Source organism: Sinohyriopsis cumingii, chromosome 12 (assembly GCF_028554795.1).
Source record: "Sinohyriopsis cumingii isolate HCF-2022 chromosome 12, ASM2855479v2, whole genome shotgun sequence".
Lineage (NCBI taxonomy): Eukaryota > Metazoa > Mollusca > Bivalvia > Unionida > Unionidae > Sinohyriopsis > Sinohyriopsis cumingii.
In genome coordinates this window covers 45528940-45549182 of record NC_142972.1, presented here as the reverse complement: position 1 = coordinate 45549182, position 20243 = coordinate 45528940, and the positions used below count along the sequence as shown (strand labels likewise).

At 35.7% G+C, this 20243-nt stretch overlaps 1 protein-coding gene and 2 long non-coding RNA genes across 3 annotated transcripts in view; 1 reads left to right on the top strand and 2 right to left on the bottom strand.

Moving 5' to 3' along the window:
- LOC149786369 (sacsin-like) overlaps positions 1–20243 on the bottom strand; it is an 87682-nt gene that overhangs the window by 39174 nt on the left and 28265 nt on the right. The window contains exons 5-6 of the mRNA XM_089975930.1: positions 15161–15274; positions 2123–2270 (exon numbers count right to left, since the gene is read on the bottom strand). Coding sequence (XP_089832056.1) covers positions 2123–2270; positions 15161–15274 — 262 coding nt within the window. The remainder of the gene's footprint in view (positions 1–2122; positions 2271–15160; positions 15275–20243) is intronic.
- On the bottom strand, positions 5541–8532 carry LOC149786371 (uncharacterized). Its single transcript, XR_016424913.1, has 3 exons — positions 8227–8532; positions 7353–7450; positions 5541–6519 (listed from the first exon to the last, which is right to left on the bottom strand). It is a non-coding gene; the product is annotated as an uncharacterized LOC149786371 (long non-coding RNA).
- Positions 8695–11852, top strand: LOC149786370 (uncharacterized). Its single transcript, XR_016424912.1, has 3 exons — positions 8695–8994; positions 9690–9783; positions 11654–11852. It is a non-coding gene; the product is annotated as an uncharacterized LOC149786370 (long non-coding RNA).

The following is a 20243-nucleotide window of genomic DNA, read 5'->3' as shown; positions in this document are numbered from 1 at the left end:
GATTGAAAACAATGGACAAAAGGCAAATGAAGTTCTTCTGGTCTAAACATGAAACTACTCGCCAAATTTTCAATTGCTACTTGTTGTACAATGCAGTGATTACTGACAAGATTGGTAATACACCTTTGGATGCTGTCTTTAACCCTTTACCTCATACAAGCATCTTTGGATGCCTCTACTCCATTCGCATGGAAGCGCCTTTTGACGCCTCTGCAAGATTCGCATAGAAGCGCCTTTTGACGCCTGCTGTAAACATCAGCCATTTTGAGCTAGTTTTCGTAGCGCCACCTTCGGGGAAAACCCCCCTATTACATACTACATTCATTTCTGCGAATGACAATTACGTCAGATCACGTGGTTGCTATTCATGCACTGGTCGATATCTGCTATTTAAAGTAACTGGGTCGTAATATCCACTCTCCAAAATGGCAGCCGTGGATTTCATTCAGTACGTACGAAGTTTTCACGATTAGAATAACAACCACGAAAGATTCAATAAATTAGGTAAAGGCTCTGATATTAATGTAGGCAGCAATTAGTTTTTATAAATTATCAAATTCAGATGACTTAGTGATATAGACGCACACGAAAACCTTGTAAATTTCGAGTATCGGAAATGGCAGCTACGGTTGGTCACGCGGCCTCACGGACATGACGGTGAACGAGTTCTCTCAAGATTTTGAAGCACATAAAAAAATTCTTCTGTGGAAAATAATTACACAGCTATAACAATCAGACATTGCTCTTAAATTTGTCCACATATAATATATGTGTACCAAAAATGTAAAATGGTTAAAATTGTTGTTAAACGTAACATACACAAAATTGCTTAACAGTTCACAGGCAGGATTTCATTCAGTACTTACGAAGTTTTCACGAGTAGAATCACAACCACGAAAGATTCAGTAACTAAGGTAAAGGCTCTGATATTTATGTAAGCAGCAATTAGTTTTTATTGATTATCAAATTCAGATTACTTAGTGATGTAGATGCAGACAAAAAACATGTAAATTTCGAGTATGGGAAATGGCAGCTACGGTCGGTCACGCGGCCTCATGGACATGACGGTGAACGAGTTCTCTCATGATTTTGAAGCACATAGAATATTCTTCCGTGAAAAATAAGTACACAGCTATAACAATCGGACTTTACTCTTCAATTTTTCCATATATAATAGATGTCTACCTAAAACATAAAATGGTTAAAACTGCTGTTAAACGTTAACACCACTACATTGCTTAACAATTCACAGGCATGCCTATGCGGATGCGGTCTGCTAGGTAACAGGTGTTCTATTTATAGCGTGCTGCACTTTGTCACTATGCTCTATGAGGTAAAGGGTTAAACAAAATCAACAAAATCATGTCTGATCTCTCACTGACATTACATCCATGGGACAACATATTGCTTATAAATCATGGCTACCAATATTTAATATCAATTTTATATACACTTTCAGATCTATTCATCCAGGAAGACATCATATATATGATCTGATCACACAATATAATTTGTTTGCTCATTCAATTTGGCAAGATGTTATATTCTCTATAATTTTGTGATTCATATACATGTATTTTACACTCACACTGTGATCCATTTTTTACAGCATATCAACAGTGCTGTCTCTTGAGTTTAGATGGTGTAAAATGACAGTTTTAAAAAACAAATTTGTAAAGCTTCATTAAAAGTGCTTGTCAATCCATGTCAATTCTCTCCATGCCAGTACATATAAAAACAACCACTGTCCAACACAAAATACTATTGCACACATAAATACCTTTACCCTATATGGATGTAATTTTTTAAAGAATGGGACTGACATCCAAGAGCCTTTAATAATTCATGCACATCAGAATCTTTTATAGGTTTATTATCTAAAACTCCACTGGTGGTGGCTAAGGTTAACAGTAAATATTCTTATCTGCATACAAAGTAAGAATTAGATTCTATGTTACTTATCATTGATTTTTTTTATATATAAAAGTGATTACTTGCATAAATGTAAAGGCTTCAAATCAAAGCACTCCACATTTCACTTCACAATTTGAGAATAGAAGATTCTGAGTGACATAAATTAAGAAATTTTACATTTTTTATTTAAATCTTTACAAATACATACCTGTTAAATGATATACAGACTTGAATCCAAGACCAAACCTGCCAACTTTGATAGGGTCCTTTTCTTTCACACTGCTGTTCAACATCCGTATTCCTTCCCAGTCCTTTTCAGTAAATTCAGCATCATTGTATACACAGAGTCCTGGTCCCTAAGGTGAGATTAAAAAATTTAAACTTAATTTCAACAAGAACAATGCTACTACTACTACTACCATCCTTTATTCATCCACAGTCAACCATGACTGCAATAAACGTGATTTCTTGTACATGTACAACCAATGATTTTTCAAGTTGCAAAATATTTTGTTCTTTTTCATTTTAACAATTATTCTGTAAAATGAACTCTCAAAGAACAAAACTTGTCAGATAATGAGCATAAATATCTGTCCAAATAACTAATGAGTTCAGCAATAATGGATCAGTTGTTTGCAGTGTCATAAATCAGGAGTTGAAACAGCCTTTTTTAAAACCAAATTAGAATTCCACAGAATGCTGTCTTATTATTAAAAATCATGCAAAAATATCAGAGTAGGAAAAGCAGATCACAAGAACTTATTTTGCCTGTGGTGAGTAGTTTTCTCCAAGATGAATACACCCAACTTTACTGTAGATAGAACACTGTCAATAGTCTTGTTAAATCAGACTCCTTAGTGTGGGTTCCATGAGAACTCTGTTATATGTGGGTGGTGTAAAATTTTTAAATGAACTCTGTTACTGATAGAAGCCAACGTTTTGTAGACGTTAAACTACAAAGACATCTATGTAAAAGATTTTTAGACATGTTTTCTATAATTGTTCAAGCTTAGATTAATCTAAAAGCATGACAAAATAAACTTAAGCACTAATTTATAAACAGATGCTGATGCAGAAGGTAAGTTTCAATTGACCAGTAAAAATGACCATGCTTATGTGACTGAAACTCTACTGTCCATTTCAAACGTCCAGGAACTCAAGACAATTTCTTTTTTCTAATGCTGAGTACTGAAATGGCCTCTAATAATCTTGAGTGATAATATTATATCACAAATTAGCAGCTATGGTGGCCATATTGGATGTGTTATGTATATCTGCATAATGTACATTATTTGCAAAATAATGAATTTTATTAAGAGTCAATTAGTTTATGAAATGTTTATGCTTGTATTCTAAAAACTATAGAATGCACTTTAAGGGTGAGTTCACTTCATGTGTATAGCACAACTTCATGTGATTTCCAAGGTCATAAACATCACATAGTCCAGTTTAGACCAAGAGTGATGTGAATGGAGGTCATGCTCATTCCTAAAAAAATCCTTAAAAATATGCTTTTGACCGATTTCTTGACTGGTAACATGGCATCAGCTGATGTGTTGGCAATAATTATTTAAAACTTGGAAAAACCAAGTGGTTTTTTTTTCCTACTGCATATAATAGTGAATAGATTAAAAGAATATTTACATAGCGATCATCTTTCTTAGAATTTTTTTCCAGCTTGGAGGGAGCATTGAAGAAAGACATTGAGATTTGATTTTTTTTAACTAGAATTAATACAAAATGATGGAATAGCAGTGCTGGAAAGAAACATTTATTTAAAGATGAGATATTAATAGCTAAACTGAATTATATTTCAAAAGGATCGAAGTGAAATATTCAAGAACATTGAAACTTATATTCTAACCGATCGACAGAGAAACATTTATTCAAGAATTTGGGATTTAAAACATAGTTATTACTTGCATAGTATTGGTACATAATCAATTTACAGACTATAATTATCATTTTGAATATTTGGATTTCTTAGAAATAATATAACCTTTTTAGGATTTAAGGAACCACTGTAAGTTATTTTATAATTCTTTCCTTTGTATTTCAGGAAAATAAATTTATATTTTTGATTTTACAAGACTTTATGGTTGTCACTATTTCTTTGTTACAGATTAAGCCCACATTTATTGAAACAGCTGTATGATGTGCACCATTTTCTTTTATGACAAACTTGTTATCATTAGAAGACCTGGTGAAAACATTATGCCAATATGACCATCCCCATTCAGGAGTAGCAACAAAATGATTTTCAAGTTGACATCATGGCATGTAGCCTTATTTTATATTAAATTGACATCTTTTGCATTTACGAGAACTAGATATCATCAGAAGTCTTAAAGTGTACAAACCCCATTACTCTATGACCTTAATTATGGAGCTGAAATAACATGATTTCAAGATGACCACCATGGTCAGATCAGAAACATTTTCATTTAAGACCATCTAGACACCTTAATAAATCTTCTCTTGAAATCGAAAGATTTAACTTTTAATTCAGGGTAGTGACATTCAGATTTTTAAGATGGCTGCTATGGCAGCCATACTGTAGCTCATAACAATACCATGTTCATTTCAGACCAACTAGATATCATAATAAGTCTTCTGATCAAAACTCTATCTGAAAATCACTTACTTTCTGTACTGATGACATATTTTTCGAGAAGGCAGCCATGGTGGCCATATTAGATATCAGATTAATACCATTTCATTTGCATCCAACTAGACATCATAACAAGTCTTCTGGTGAAAACCCAATGTCAGTATGACTTCTCATCTTGGAGTAGCAATAACAAATAAAGCTTGCTTCTGTGGTGTCCATACCAGTATACCAGATCTGAATAATCTTTATTTAAAAGCACACAGTCATCATAAGAAGTTTTCGGGTGAAATCCCCATGCTAATATGACTTTTAGTTCAGGAAGAGTTAAGCACAATTTCAAGATGGTTGCTGTGGTGGCCATTTTGTGTCAGATTATCACCATTATCACTTCCCGGCTGTACTTTTTCCATCGTATACTCTGGAAAAGGCTGGAATACGATGGAAAAACATGGAAAACCCTGGAAAACAATGGACAAATGAAATATTCTGCAGAATTTAGCATGGAAACCCTGGACACTGTGCATGGAAAATGCTGGACATGCCTGGAAAATGCTGGACATTTTGGACTTTGAAATTTTTCAGCATGGAAAACCCTGGAAAATGATGGACATTTTGGACTTTGATTTTTTTCAGCATGGAAAACCCTGGAAAAGCATGGACAGTTTAGACTTAGAATTTTTTGGATAAATTTCAGCATGGAAAACCCTGGAAAAGGATGGACAGTTTGGACTTAGAATTTTGTGGATAAATTTCAGCATGGAAAACCCTGGAAAAGAACTTAGTCAATTTTCAAGATTGGTACTAAGAATTATTTTTAATTACCTAAAGAAAGAGCAATCATGACTAAACTGCGCTGTAACACAGATTTTTGAACTTGAAACTAAACTATTATTTCAAATCTATGATAAATTCATACTGAGAAATAGAGGACACAAGTCAAATAAACAAACTAAACTAAACCATACACACACACACACACACTTGACCCCTGCTTTAAAAAGACAAACCACAAGTGTTGAAGTAGTACATCATTTATTGTATGTACCACATATGTAATTAAATGTTCATTATCAAAAGAACATCACTATACAAAAATGTTGGTGTAACACAAACTATACATGTATGAAAAGATATCCTGAAAAATTAGTTAAATCCTGACCAGAAAATATCTGGTGCATATACAATCATAAATATGTCCAAATCTGTTCACCACATGAGCTTGACACTACAGTGTATAAGTATGAAATTCTGCTGTGCAATGGTGAGAGCCATTTTAGTCCTTTCATGATGATTGGGAAGAACAGCACCATAAATGGCATTTCCAATTTCAACAACAATAATAGGTTCTTGAAGACACTCTATCCTATTTTTGATGACGAAAGGAAGTCTTCTTTCTTGTCAGAGCCAACTTCATTCCAAAGAGATGTTTGCTCATACTTATTAGTTGCACCTGTACAGCCCCCAGTTTCACACATTTCATCAATTTTTTGCAGATCTCACAATACAAATTGTATTTGAGATACTCCTTACTGAATTCACATTTTTTCCTTCAACTCTTTGACAACTGTTAATCCTGTGTTTGCTGAAGGAAGATGCAAATGAATTAAGTCCAAAAAGTCACATATTTAGCATTTGACAATTTATGTCTTGTTGGCAAAGCCCCAAGGAAAATAACATGTTCAGACTTTGTGATTTCACTACAATATATATCTTGTTATGGGGCTATGACATAAAGATGGGGATCTGTGACATAGGATGGGTAAGACTGAGTTGCTTCATTCACCTGATGATACTGTTCATCGTCTGAACTTGATTAAAATTCTATACTTTCTTCTGAGTCAGATGGAAAACTTGTGTCACTGTCACCATATCTAGTTGGTTCATCTGTTGATATTCTCATTATATTTGAAGAGTTAGTATTACCTGCACTCGTACAGTCACCAATTTCATAATCTCCAAGACCAACAGAACTGGATTCACCTAGATCAACAACACTGTAATGAGAAATACAAATTTTAGTGAACATTTATAATTAATATTAAAATCTTAACATTCAAACATTATTGTTTTGTTGTGGGAATTGAGTTTAGTTCGACAAATCCAATGTTAATGCATGCATCATTTAAACATGGGTAATGCAAACATGATACACAATGAATGCATGTAAATGACAAGTAATTGATACACAATAATAAACTCAATCATACAAAGTACATGTGATACAACATACACTTCATAAATTTATGTGATGTTTTCAGAAACACAACTCAAGTTTCATAACGTTTCAGGGCATTATAAGAAAAATGAAAGTAAAAATCATATTTAACATTTTAAATAATTAAAAACTGAAGTATGATTAAATCACAATGCATAACAATAAATTATTATATCTTGTTTTGCAAGAATCAATACTGATCAGATATTTCCTGGAATTTCTGTAATTGGCTGATTTGGTTGTATATGGTGTACATTGTGCATATATTGTGTATGGTGTGTTGGATAACTCATACAGAGTGAATGTTCTGTTCAAACACGCACATTGAATATTCTGTCTGTAAATACTGAATGATTTCACCATATACTCAGAATTTGTTGAACTCTGAAAATTCCACTTAGTGTTGTATAGTGAAATTTGTTTATTCCTTAAATTATTGATATGATAATGAAACTGTGTTTAAGATATGAGCCATGTTAAGCTGTGAATGTAATAGGTAAGAACAAATGTATAAAGAATAATGCTTATCTTCACAAAAATAAACAATGTTGTGAGAGACAGCTACAGATATTATTTTAAATGTGAAAAACTCTATACTACTCCTTGAATTACCATTGTTTTCTATTCCTCCAGTACATGGTGCTTTTAGGAATGGACTTTGTGGAATTAACTTCATACTGCTTATGTATTTTTTTCCTGAACGCTAGTACCTGTAATACACAAACAACATTAAAACGCTTACAGACTGTACAGTCAGACTGATTAAAACATTAACATATCGTTCAAAAATCATCTTCATGGTAAAACTTGGGTAAATTTTAATCTTACTAAGATTAATGTGAAATTTTTCAAAATTTCTTTTTCCAGGACTTAAGTTATGATTTTACTTACATATGAAGCAGTCTGAAAATTTAGCAGTAACCTAAAGACCTTTTTGGACTTAGATCTACAAATACTCAATAAATTCACAACTTTATCATAATACCAGAGCAGTCCCTTTTTACATGTATCACTGGAGTTAACATTTCCAAGACTGACAATTACAAGGTTATGGCTGTTAACATAAAATTGCACAAATTAGGTTGCTTTGAAAGTTATATATATATTGAAAAACAAAAATACCTACTCTAATTTTAAAACTGGTGCAAGAGGAAACTTGTTTTTGACCTTGTATATCTTTTCACATTTATTGAAAGTAAATCAGTCAGTTCTTTTAACAACTATTTCGTATAACAATTATATAATGAATTTCAACTACGCAGCTTTGAACACATTTGTCAATTTATACCAATGCCAGGACTAAATAATTAGTGCCAAAAGCCGGTGCTAACCAGTGACTATGCTTGTATAACGTGGGCTTCTATACTTGCTTACAATTTAATTACCAGTCATACATATATAATATAGTGCTGGGCGGTTAATCATACAGTCAGTTTATACTTGGGCAAACGAGATAAAGTCGAGACTCCGTTTATTTCATACTCACCTATAATATTTGGGTGTCCAATTTGTGTTGTTTTTCCATTTGTGTTCCACACCTCGACACGATATTGCCTGCCTCTTGGTCGTAAACTTTGTCTTCTAAAACCAATTTACTGTAAACCGATCCATTCCCCAACATATCCAAATCAAGGCATTGGTATCTGATGTATACATATTAACTCTTTAGATAAATCATAAATCAAAAGAGAACAAAATTTCTGATTTTTCTGTCAAGTATTCGCCTTCATGTATTGGAGTCACGTTTTTGTCACACAGAAATAGCCGAGGTTGTTCCGTATGATGATGGCTGATGAAGCTGACTATGATGGGATATAAAATTATGAACTTATTTTTTTTAAAACCAATTACTTCATTGAAAAAGCCGGCACATTTCGATTTCATGCGTTAGAACAAAATATTCTGCTAAAAGAAGAAGAAGAAAAAAGAAAAAAAAACGTTTCTGTAAATTTTGATTCTAAATTTGGCACCGTAAAAGACTTTGGATAACCAGTCTAGAATTTGGGCGCAATTTTCGATTAGAGACTTCAATGACACTGTCATTGAAATTGTACAATATAAAATATCCCAGGAGTTTAAGATGACGACTGAACCTGAAATATCCCTGGTTATCACATTCAGGGAGGCATAATCTGTATGGCTGATTTTCACTCGCCACGAAAAGAAATGAAGGAATATCACACGGGAGAGAAAGTGATGGCAGTTTGTCATGGATTCAAGGGATACCATGAGTGTGTTATTGTGAAAATTGCAGGTAAGTCATTTCTCAGTCCAAATGAAGCAAAATTATTTGCACGGCCACCAAGTACCTTAGCTGCGAAAGACTTCGCGTGACGTAAATTTACGCAAAGCTATTATGAAACATATCCTATGGAACAATTTCTTTTTTTTAATGATGTTTGAAGACATAAATTAAACGTCAAACCTGTAAGGGTACTGAAGGGTATGTGTTATGTTTTAAGCTTTGTTTACATAATTGGCAATATTTTTTACTTATCCCTAATGGCAATGCACAATGAAAAGTCATCTCATGGCTGTCTTTCTAAAAGTTGGTATATGCCGGCCTTGCGAATATACATTTCCAAATTGTAAATTTCACTTTAAATTTTATTCACCCATGATATTATTAATGATCTGACTGGTATTTGTATTTTTTACCTTTTCGTTATTATTTTCCAGACATTGTACTATTTGTAGCAATAAGTTATATTTGTTTTAATTAATTTCAGACTGTGACTCTGAAATATACCGGTAGATCTCTTTTCCAATTAATCTTCGATTCAGGTTATGGCTTGTTTCTGTCTATCCAATTTATATACAGCCATTTCAGTAATATTTAATAGTAACTTATTGTATAATTAATAAGAATGTACAGCTGTAAACTGTTGCAAATGATTATTAATTTTCCTCACCAAAAATACTTGTTTAGTTTGTGTCCTTTAATTTCAGAAAAAAGTTACAAGGCACAGTTATGCAAACAACTTGATGGCGACAGCTTCATTGAAATTCTTCGATCTTTTAATTTGTATCAATCAAGCGAGAGGTAATACCACATTTGTTTCAAATTCAAATGTCTAGAACATTAGCTATAACCTGGAGTTGTGTATGTAGATAAGTAAATGTATCAGAAACTTAGTGCATATGAATCATCATGGTGAAAATCTGGATTAAATTTTTTTTTCGCACCCAGCATGAGGCAGAAATATGTCAAATTTAGGATTTTAACCAAGCTGCTAAATAAATATTCAGAATGCTGTACAGTTCTGGTGATTATATTGGCAAGATGCTAACTTAGGGCAAGAGCCAATAATAAGTACACACAAGGCCACCTCTCCAAGACCAGTCCAGAATTCAAATAATTAATGGTATATTTTAAATTATTAACCATGCGTTTTAAACTTTGTTAACCTATGACAAAATATATGCCAAATTGTAACAACTTTTTTTTATGAACTAAGGCTGGAACATTATTGTGAAATTTAACATATACATAACTACTACTTGAAACATTATAGTGTAGACAGGCAATATTCAAATGGACAATGTAAATATACTATCAGTTTAAATGGTACAATCACAACTGCATGTATATGGTAGCCAGTTTGTGTGTGCATGATTCCAATGTTTAGTAACGTAGCTTTAACAGATATTTGGTCACATCACTGTAACAATGTCTGCAGTGTGGCAATTTATAGTGATGTCTAGCACTGGGATATCATGCCACAGACATGAAGCATAATGTCTCCCACCCAGTCACATTATCTTGACACCATGTTGACCAGTCCTAACACTAACCGTTTACCTTATATTACAAAGTGCAGCATGCTATAAATAGAGCACCTGTTACCTATTCGACTCCATACGCATAGGCCTTCCTGTTAACTGTTAAGCAATGTAGTGCATGTTACATTTAACAGCAGTTGTAACCATTTTACATTTTTGTACACATCTGTTATGTGTGGAAAAATTTAATATTAAAGTCTGATTGTTATAGCTGCGTAACTATTTTTCACTGAAGAATGTTTTATGTGCTTCAAAATCTTGAGAGGACTCATTCACTGTCATGTCAGTGAGGCCGTGTGACCAATCGTAGCTGCCATTTCTCGTACTTGAAATTTACAATTTCTTCTGCATCTACATCACTAAGTCATCTGAATTTGATAATTTATAAAATCTAATTGCTGCCAATATCAGAGCCTTTACCTAAGTTATTGAATCTTTCGTAGTTGTGATTCTAATCGTGAAACCTTCTTAAGTACTGAATGAAATCCGCGACCTCCATTTTGGAGAGTGGAGATTATGACCTAATAAGGGTTTTTCCCCGAAGATGGTGCTATGAAAACCAGCTTAAAATGGCTGATGTTTACAGCAGGCGTCAAAAGGCGCTTCCACGTCAAAGTAGTAGAGGCATCAAAAGACGCTAGCATGAGGTAACGGGTTAATGCTGAGAACCACGCGAGGCACTAACAGTACCATTTTTTTTATAAGTCTTTGGTATGACTCGGTTAAGGGTTCAAACCTGTGACCTCTCACACCCGCAGCAGGCGCTCTAACTACTTAGACTTAGGCCACAGAAGCAGTTAGGTAGCCAGTTTAATTTATGATGGAAACCACAGGTTTTTAAGCCTATTAAGTTAGTCATCAAGCCAAGTGCCTCATTACAATTACCAACCTCAGGGATTGTAAAAGTACTGTAATTGCATGAAATGTTTCAGGCATAACTCTCTCATTCTCTCAACCCAACCCCCCCATCTCTATCTCTCTCTCTATATATATATATATATATCTATATATATACACACACACACATATATATATATATATATATATATATATATATATATATATATATATATATGGGATTGAAATCTTGCTTGATTCTATTTATTAATATACAATGATTTGTATTTCAGAAATCATCAAGAAGTATAACACTGGAGAAGTGATGGCGAGGCAGAAGCTTTGCTATTTGGTTAAACCATCAAGAGTACCATCACTTCCACAGACTCCAGTGGTGACAACAGAAAAATAAGAAATGTGGTGAATGAACTATGAAACAACACTTGTAAAAAATATTTTAAATTTTTTAATTAAAATTGAGATAGAAATTAATGTGAATTTCTGTTATTTTGTTGTTAAGATTGCTTCAGAATAAATTCAAACTAAAACTAGAGTAAGAGAACATATTTTTAGAAACTTGGATGATGTAAGGAGCCAGTAATCTGGATTTTATGACACACCAGTAGAAGTGTCGCAACATTTATGACAATTTAAGCCATGTTATCTACTGAATACTAGTGCACAACCTATTGAGCTACCAGTGACAAGGATAGTTTTTAATTTTTGTTTCCTTGTTCAAAAGTTACTAAACACCTCAGTCCATACAATGAGTTGGTTGGGGTAATTTGGATCATGTTCTTCTTGAAATTATCATCAAATAAAAGTTGCATCACTGTTAAAAATCTCATTTTCATAAAATATTTCAACAATTTTCAGCTAAATTTTAGTGTTGTCCAGGGTTTTCCAGCCTACCCTGGATAAACACTGGAATATTAGTCCAAATGCTCCAGCATTTTCCATGCTAGAATTGTCCAGGGTTTTCCATCGTTTTCCATGCTAGAAATGTCCAGGGTTTTCCAGCCTACCCTGGACATAGGCTGGAATATTAGTCCAAATATTCCAGCGTTTTCCATGCTAGAATTGTCCAGGGTTTTCCAGCCTACCCTGGACATAGGCTGGAATATTAGTCCAAATACTCCAGCGTTTTCCATGCTAGAATTGTCCAGTGTTTTCCATGCTAGAATTGTCCAGGGTTTTCCAGCCTACCCTGGACATAGCCTGGAATATTAGTCCAAATACTCCAGCGTTTTCCATGCTAGAATTTTCCAGTGTTTTCCATGCTAGAATTGTCCAGGGTTTTCCAGCCTACCCTGGACATAGCCTGGAATATTAGTCCAAATACTTCAGTGTTTTCCATGCTAGGATTGTCCAGCGTTTTCCATGCAAGAATTGTTCAGGGTTTTCCAGCCTACCCTGGACAGAGGCTGGAATATTAGTCCAAATACTCCAGTGTTTTCCATGCTAGAATTTTCCATCGTTTTTCATGAAATATGATGGAAAATCTACAGCCGGGTTAGGACCATCTAGACTTGATAAAAAGCCTTTCAGTGAAAACAAGACTGATATGACAATGTATTCTCAAGATGTTGCAATAGTAAATTTTTCACAATGGCCATATTTAATGTCAGAATTGTATAATTTTCATTTTTAACCAATTAAGAAGCGTTCTGGTGAATACCCTATGTCAATGACTTTCCAATCAGAAAGGTAAGTGATAATATGATTTTTAATTTGGCCTCTACTGTGGCCATACCAGATGTACAGTTGGCACCATTTTCATTTATGACCAACATAATAAAAAGTCAATCCTATGCTAATATGGCTTTCTGTTCAGGAGGTGTAGCAAAAACAATTTTTTAAGTTGGCTGCCATGGTGGCCATTTTGGATGTCAGATCAGCACCATTTTCACTTAGAACCAAATAAGCTTCATTAGAAGTCTTTTAAAGAAAAATCTGTGTTGATAAAAGTAGTAATAGTACAAGTACTGTTACCAAGAATTATAACCCGGTCAATGTTATAGCCATATTGGATACCTGAGCAGCACTATTTACATAGTAGACCAACTTGACATTGTAATGACTTTGTGTGAAAAGTTTCATGGGAATTTGCTGAGTAGTTTAGGAGGAGTAACATTAACAAACTGGTGCAGTTGATACATATTTCAAGTGCTAGAAAACAGCACAGTCATGCTTTAGGCTGTGCATGTGAAAGAAAGTTTACTCCTGATGTTGCAGGCTCTACTAAACTACCCATTCTCCAAGCCTCCAGGTGAGCCTGACAGGAATGCATGTGTACATGAAGGACCGAGGTTCCAAAGCATGTATTGGAACTCCAACGAGAGACCTGTTCTCATTTTGTCACCAGCTCATATGTTGATGGAAAGCTGGATTGTAAAGGTCATTGTGAGGTGTCCTATTTTATAAAAGCAAGAGCTTTAGAGGCTACATGTGAAACCTTTCTTGGGGAAATAATCTGCTGCCACATTCGTATTCTCTATGAAAGAGAGGCAGAGGTGAGTAGACAATAGAGTCTTCTTGCACAATCTTGCTATTACAAACAATATCTGTGAGATCTTGCTGAAGAACACAAAGTGACCCTTGACAGATGTGGAAATTCATCTTCATATAAATGAAATTCTGAGAATGGATCAGATTTGAATCCTTCTGATCGATGATATGGCCAAGATAAGTTACTATCTCCCAACTGAGTGACAGGTTCCTCAGGGGGATAAGTTTTTGATGAACCATTGTAGCACTGGTTCATCATGTTTTATTTTTTACCTGGCTTTTAAAGTAATTAATTGTTAAGATGAAAGGGCCTGAGCTCGGTTGTCATGTACCCAATGAATTGTCAGAAACATATTTTTGAGTCTTGCAGCTAAGGTTTCATTTGGCTAACGGCTACAGTAAATGTAGCAAGAATAAAAATATGAAGATTTTCTCATTTTGGATACTACACTTACAGAAATGCTTTTTGTACAGCATGTTTAAATTCAAATACTTTAGTTAATATAATTATATTTTTTACCAGTCCTTTTAAATCATAGACACTTTGTCAGATAAATATGGGCCCAAGAAGTCTTGCAGTGGGCCAACTTCTGTTAAATGTTATAAATTACATTCATGTCTGTTTATTTTTGTGTTTTATTTTTGCTGACTGAAGTAGTACGCAGTCTGAATGTTTGTTGCATTCAATCTTGCCTACCAAATTTGTATCCTGCAAATATGTTCTTATTTACCATTTTGAACTACAAAGGGTGCATGAAAGATCCAGTTATTACTTACAAGAAACTGAAGTAACCTCAATACATGGTTTTAAAACACCGCAGACAGAAAAAAACAGTTTCAATTCTAGACCTCTAGTATGTCAGAAACTGGGGTCATTTAGTAGAAAAAAACAAACAGGCTGCAAAAATCATTTACTCAAGAAATTCAAACTTACCACTATCACAGGCACTTGGGTCTTGGATTTATTCATTTTTGAAATAAAATAATCACTTTGCCAGCATTATATACTTTGACTGGGTCACTTATGGGTTACAACTTCTACATTCATTCAAATTATCAAGTCTACACTTTTGGACACAGTACATTTGTGGGCACAGGAACTGTCAGACTCAACAGCAATTGATTCAAAGTATCTAATGTTAGAAAAGTGAATATTGCAAGAACTGATAAATCCATTACATGGGTGCCTGTAATTGTTCACAATCTCGACTGTCATCATCAGTATGTATTGCACTGTGTAATTATCATAATCACACAGGTGGAAGGATATCCATCTATCCATATATACACACCTTGAAAAACTTTTTGTAAGGTCTCTGAGCACTAAATTCTTGGTTACAGTGTTTTCCAGAAAGAAGCATTTTGACCTTTGTTGCCCCAGCATCTTCAGCATTCTGCAATAGTTCCTGGAGTCAGAAATAAAGCAAAAGATTATGTCTTGATTATGTCCTAATATGTCCTAATACCATGGAGAGAATAACATTAGTCATGTTCATTCATCAATCTATCCAGGAATTTTTTGGTTACCATGTGACTACTAACTCTTGGGTTGAGGAAAGACATAACCAATTTTGAAGGTTGAAAGACCAAAGGCCAATTTCAATGGAACCCAAATTGTGATACAGCTGACCTTCATATAATAAATCATGTCTGTTACACATAAATCTCTTGAACTTTACAGGTGAAAGGTACATTGGGTGGAAGCGACTCACTACCAATTTAAGTAGCAAAAGGTACACAATCAAGGTCAATAGAGCTTTTGGTTGCAACCTGAGATGTAAGTTTTGTGCAGATGCTTTTTCTCAAACTTTACAGTGATTTGGTATAAGGATGAACTGAACTAAACTGGGAATCAAATAAATGTAATCTAATATAGATGTCACTGGAGTCTAAAACTGATTTTGTTTATGCATGGCTGAACACAGTTCTTGTTAAACTTTACATGTTGATTAGAAGCTTGTATAGTAGCATTTCTATTTATTTCAAGGCAAAGGTTGCTGGGTTGAAATCCATTCTTGCTTTTTTTGCTTTTGCATGGAAAGTTAAAAATTTTTTGGCAACAGATCACATTTAGAATTAGGGAAGGAACTAATGATCCAAGGTCATGAAACCTGTAAAAATGATGGTTGGAGGGATGGTGGATGTATGTTTGTTCTTTTTCAATCATTAAGTTTTAATTTCTCTATAATATTATTAATACACACAAGTGTAAAATCTTAATAAAATATAAGATTATTTATAATATTTATTGTCTATATATGACTCTTTATATGGGTTGGAGTATTCTTCTGATGACTGTTCTTTTTAAATTCAGACTAGAACTAGTAGAGATGGAAATATCATGAAGTGCCACACTCCCTACAGCCTGCTTTTTACAACCTTGATGAAATTCTGGCTGAAAACCAAACTTCATTCAGGGGAAAATGATGTCATGGAATGATGGAAATCCAGCTTCTTCAACATCTGATCAATATAAAAGTGTATGTTCCTTATAAAATTATGCTGTAAAAACCAAAGCCTGAAGGATGGGTAATCAGGGGCCATAACTCTTGCAGATGATACTGTTGAATGATTATAATCATAGTCATAGTTTCATCAATATAAAGCTGCATGCAAAATTTTATTCAAATGTCCCTATGATTATTAAAGTCATACTGAAGTAAGCCATGTTATGAGGAGGGGAGATCAGGGGCCATAACTCTGTTATAGAATGCTGGAAATTAAACTTGCTCAAAACCTTATCATCCTAAATTAACATGACAAATTTGGTTAAATTCCAATAAATAATGTGAAGTTATATTGCAGAAACACATCTTAGGAGGACAAGAACTCTGGGGCCATAACTGTTCTAAATTAAATTAATCTCATAAAAGGAATATGTAAGTCTATGACAGTATTTTCACAATCAACTGCTTAAGAATATGTTGATAGGATCTCAAGTCATACAGGTTACAATCAACATTGCATGTGAAGTTAGGAATAATGGACCCAGATTACAGAACATCAGATTGGAGTGGGAAGAGGACATCCTTGCAATTATTATTAGGGAAGTATTACCTAATTAAAATTAATTTTAACTCCACAAAAATCTATTATTCCTATCTGATTCAACACTATGAGACTGTAACTATCCCCATCCATTCTATTTTCATACTGAAGCGAAATGAATATTGATGTTTGATTTTAAGTTTTCTCATGTAAAAATTTCTCAGCAATGATCACAGAACTCTTCCTCTTTTTTGTTCAGTCAAATCACTTTACTTTTCTTTCTAAACTAATGCCATTTTGCTCTTTTTGCAACAATTTGTTCCTTCATTTGGCTACCAAACCTGACTTTCAAACAAACTTGTATTATGGTATATGCTCTTGTCTACCTACATTGTACAAAATGTTCAGTATTTATAAAGGAAGTGAGCTGTTCAAACAATCAACTCATTATAGTCTAGTAACCTTTCTAAAACATTTGTAATCCAATAGAAAGGAGTCACAATGGCTAACATAATAGTTTTACTTTAAGGTGGCTACATATCTTGCTGACATGTTGAGCTTGATGCTGTGCTTCTTGTCATCTTGATAATTTTAAGTGGAAATAATATTCAATAATTATCAAGGTGATAAAATCTGACATTTGAAGAACACACAGCAGGATTAATTACCTTACTGATTAAAGTCCAAAGTATCAGCAATATACTGCAAACAAAATATCAACGAGTTCAACAAATATTCATCAGATTTCCCTCTGTAAACCAGAATATGTATCTGCTAGTGTGGGGGACTTCTTAATGTAAAGTCAATGGTGCCAAGGGATTTTGGCCATAAAAAGAGGGTGACTTGGACGGGGTGGGTCTAGGGGTGGTGCTGAAGGCATTCAAGAGGGGGACCACTGCACTGACTTTTCTCTTCTTACCTGTAGGAAATTCAACACCATGCCGCCATCTATTATGTACATTAGATGGATTCACCCCCAAAACAGAATGATTACACTCAGCACTAGTGATGGCATTGTTAAAACTGCAAAAGTTTGCACAGATGGTGCATTAAGTCATAGATTTAAATTTGTAATGTATAAAGGGGTTATATAACACTTAGCTAGATCATAACTATGCTGGGTAAAGGAACTTTCCAAGATTAGAGTAAGGTATAATTTAGAATGGGTCAGAAGCTGACTTCAGACAAAAGGTAGTGCAGCAGAATACCACCCTTAAAATAATCAATTATAAGTCAATTAACATTCTGAATTGTGAATTACATCGTTCTGTTTATGACACTCTGACCTCCTGATTATGTAATCTTCACTGTCTGGTATTTCTGAAAATGGGCTTGGTATTATAAATGGTGAAGTTTTCCTTTCTGATAGAATCACACAGAATTGTCATCATCATCATCATTGGCGACTTGGTCTCGAAAGACCATGCGAATAGCGCCCTTGGGGTGTTGGCTGTCTCTGTTAGCAATGTCTGCTGTGGCTGTGCAGGCCTATACGTGAGTGACAGTCCCTACTGCAGTTGGTGCAGACATACTGGGAAGTCTGCATTACTGTGGTTGCTGTTGCGTTCTTCTTTCTCTTACGTTTCTCTGCCACCAACTGGCCTCTCCTCGCATCAGCGACTGATATGCCATTGTTTACCATCAGTCTCCAGGTGCCTCGGTCCTCAGCCAGCTCTTCCCAGCCATCGGGTGAAATGTTGCATGCCTTCATGTCCCTCTTGCACACATCTTTGAAACGGAGTGAGGGGCGTCTGACTCTTCTCATGCCAATGGCCAGCTGTCCATATAAGATGTCCTTTGGCAGCCTTCCATCCTCCATGCGTCGGACGTGACCCAGCCATCGAAGGCGGCGTTTAATTAGCAGGCAGTACATGCTGGGGGTACTTGCACGCTGCAGGATCTCGCTGTGTGGAACACGGTCTTGCCAGCTGATTTTCAGGATGCGTTTTAGGCACCGTATATGGAAGGAGTTGAGCCGGCGTTCTTGCCTCATGTAGGTACTCCACGTCTCACTTCCATATAGAAGGGTGCTGAGAACGCAGGCCTGGTAGACTCGGACCTTGGTGTGCTCTGTCAGCGCGTTGTTTTCCCAAACCCTCTTTGTTAATCGAGCCATGATGGTGTTTGCCTTTCCAAGCCTTCTGTTCAGCTCCATATCAATCGAGAGAGTGTTGCTGATGGTTGACCCTAGGTAGGTAAAGTTGTTGACTGCTTCCAGGGTGACACCGTTGATTTTGATTGAAGGGGCAATGGTGGTATCTTGCACGCTGACATTTGTTTTTTCCAAGCTGATTGTGAGACCAAAGTGCGTGCAGGCAACAGCAAAACGGTCTCCCAGTCTCTGGAGGGCTTCCTCGGTGTGGGCCACAAGAGCTGCGTCATCTGCAAAAAGCATCTCCCTGATGAGCACAGCTCTCACTTTGGTCTTTGAGCGCAGTCATGCCAGGTTGAACAGGCTCCCATCAGACCTGGTGTGTAGATATATGCCATCCGTGGACGTGTCGAAGGCATAGGACAGGAGCAGGGAGAAGAAGATCCCAAAAAGTGTTGGTGCCAGCACGCAGCCCTGCTTCACACCACTGTTAATTGGGAAGGAAGTTGAGGATGATCCATCATACAGGACTGTTCCCTTCATATCTGCATGGAAAGAGATTATCATGCTGAGGAGTTTTGGGGGGCAACCGATCTTACTCAGAAGTTCAAAAAGGCCCTTCCTGCTGACCAAGTCAAAGGCCTTGGTGAGGTCGATGAACATCATGTAGAGTGGTTGACCTTGCTCTCTGCTCTTCTCTTGGAGTTGTCGTAGGGAGAAGATCATGTCTGTCGTCGACCTGCCTGCTCTGAAGCCGCACTGTGATTCCGGGTACACACGGTCTGCCAGCAACTGCAGCCTGTTGAGTATGATGCGGGCGTACACTTTACCAACAATACTCAAGAGCGAGATCCCTCTGTAATTATTACAGTCACTGCGGTCGCCCTTGTTTTTGTAAAGGGTCACAATTGTGGCATCACACATGTCTTGGGGGACTACTCCTTCCTCCCAGCAGCGGCAAAGTAGCTCGTGCAGTGGTTTAATCAATGCTGGTTTTCCACGTTTGATAGCTTCGGGTGGGATGCTGTCACTACCTGGTGCTTTGTCATTTGGAAGGCAGTCGATTGCTTTGCTGAGCTCTTCTAAGGTTGGCACTTTGTCGAGCTCTTCCATGGTGGGCAGATTCTTTATGCTGCTGAGGGCTGCATCAGTGACTGACGTTTCTCGGGAGTATAGTTCTGAGTAGTGCTCCACCCATCTGGCCATCTGTTGCCCACGGTCTGTGATCTTCTCTCCCGTCAGGGATTTCAGGGGAGCGACCCCTTTCACTGTAGGGCCTAGAGCCTTCTTGATGC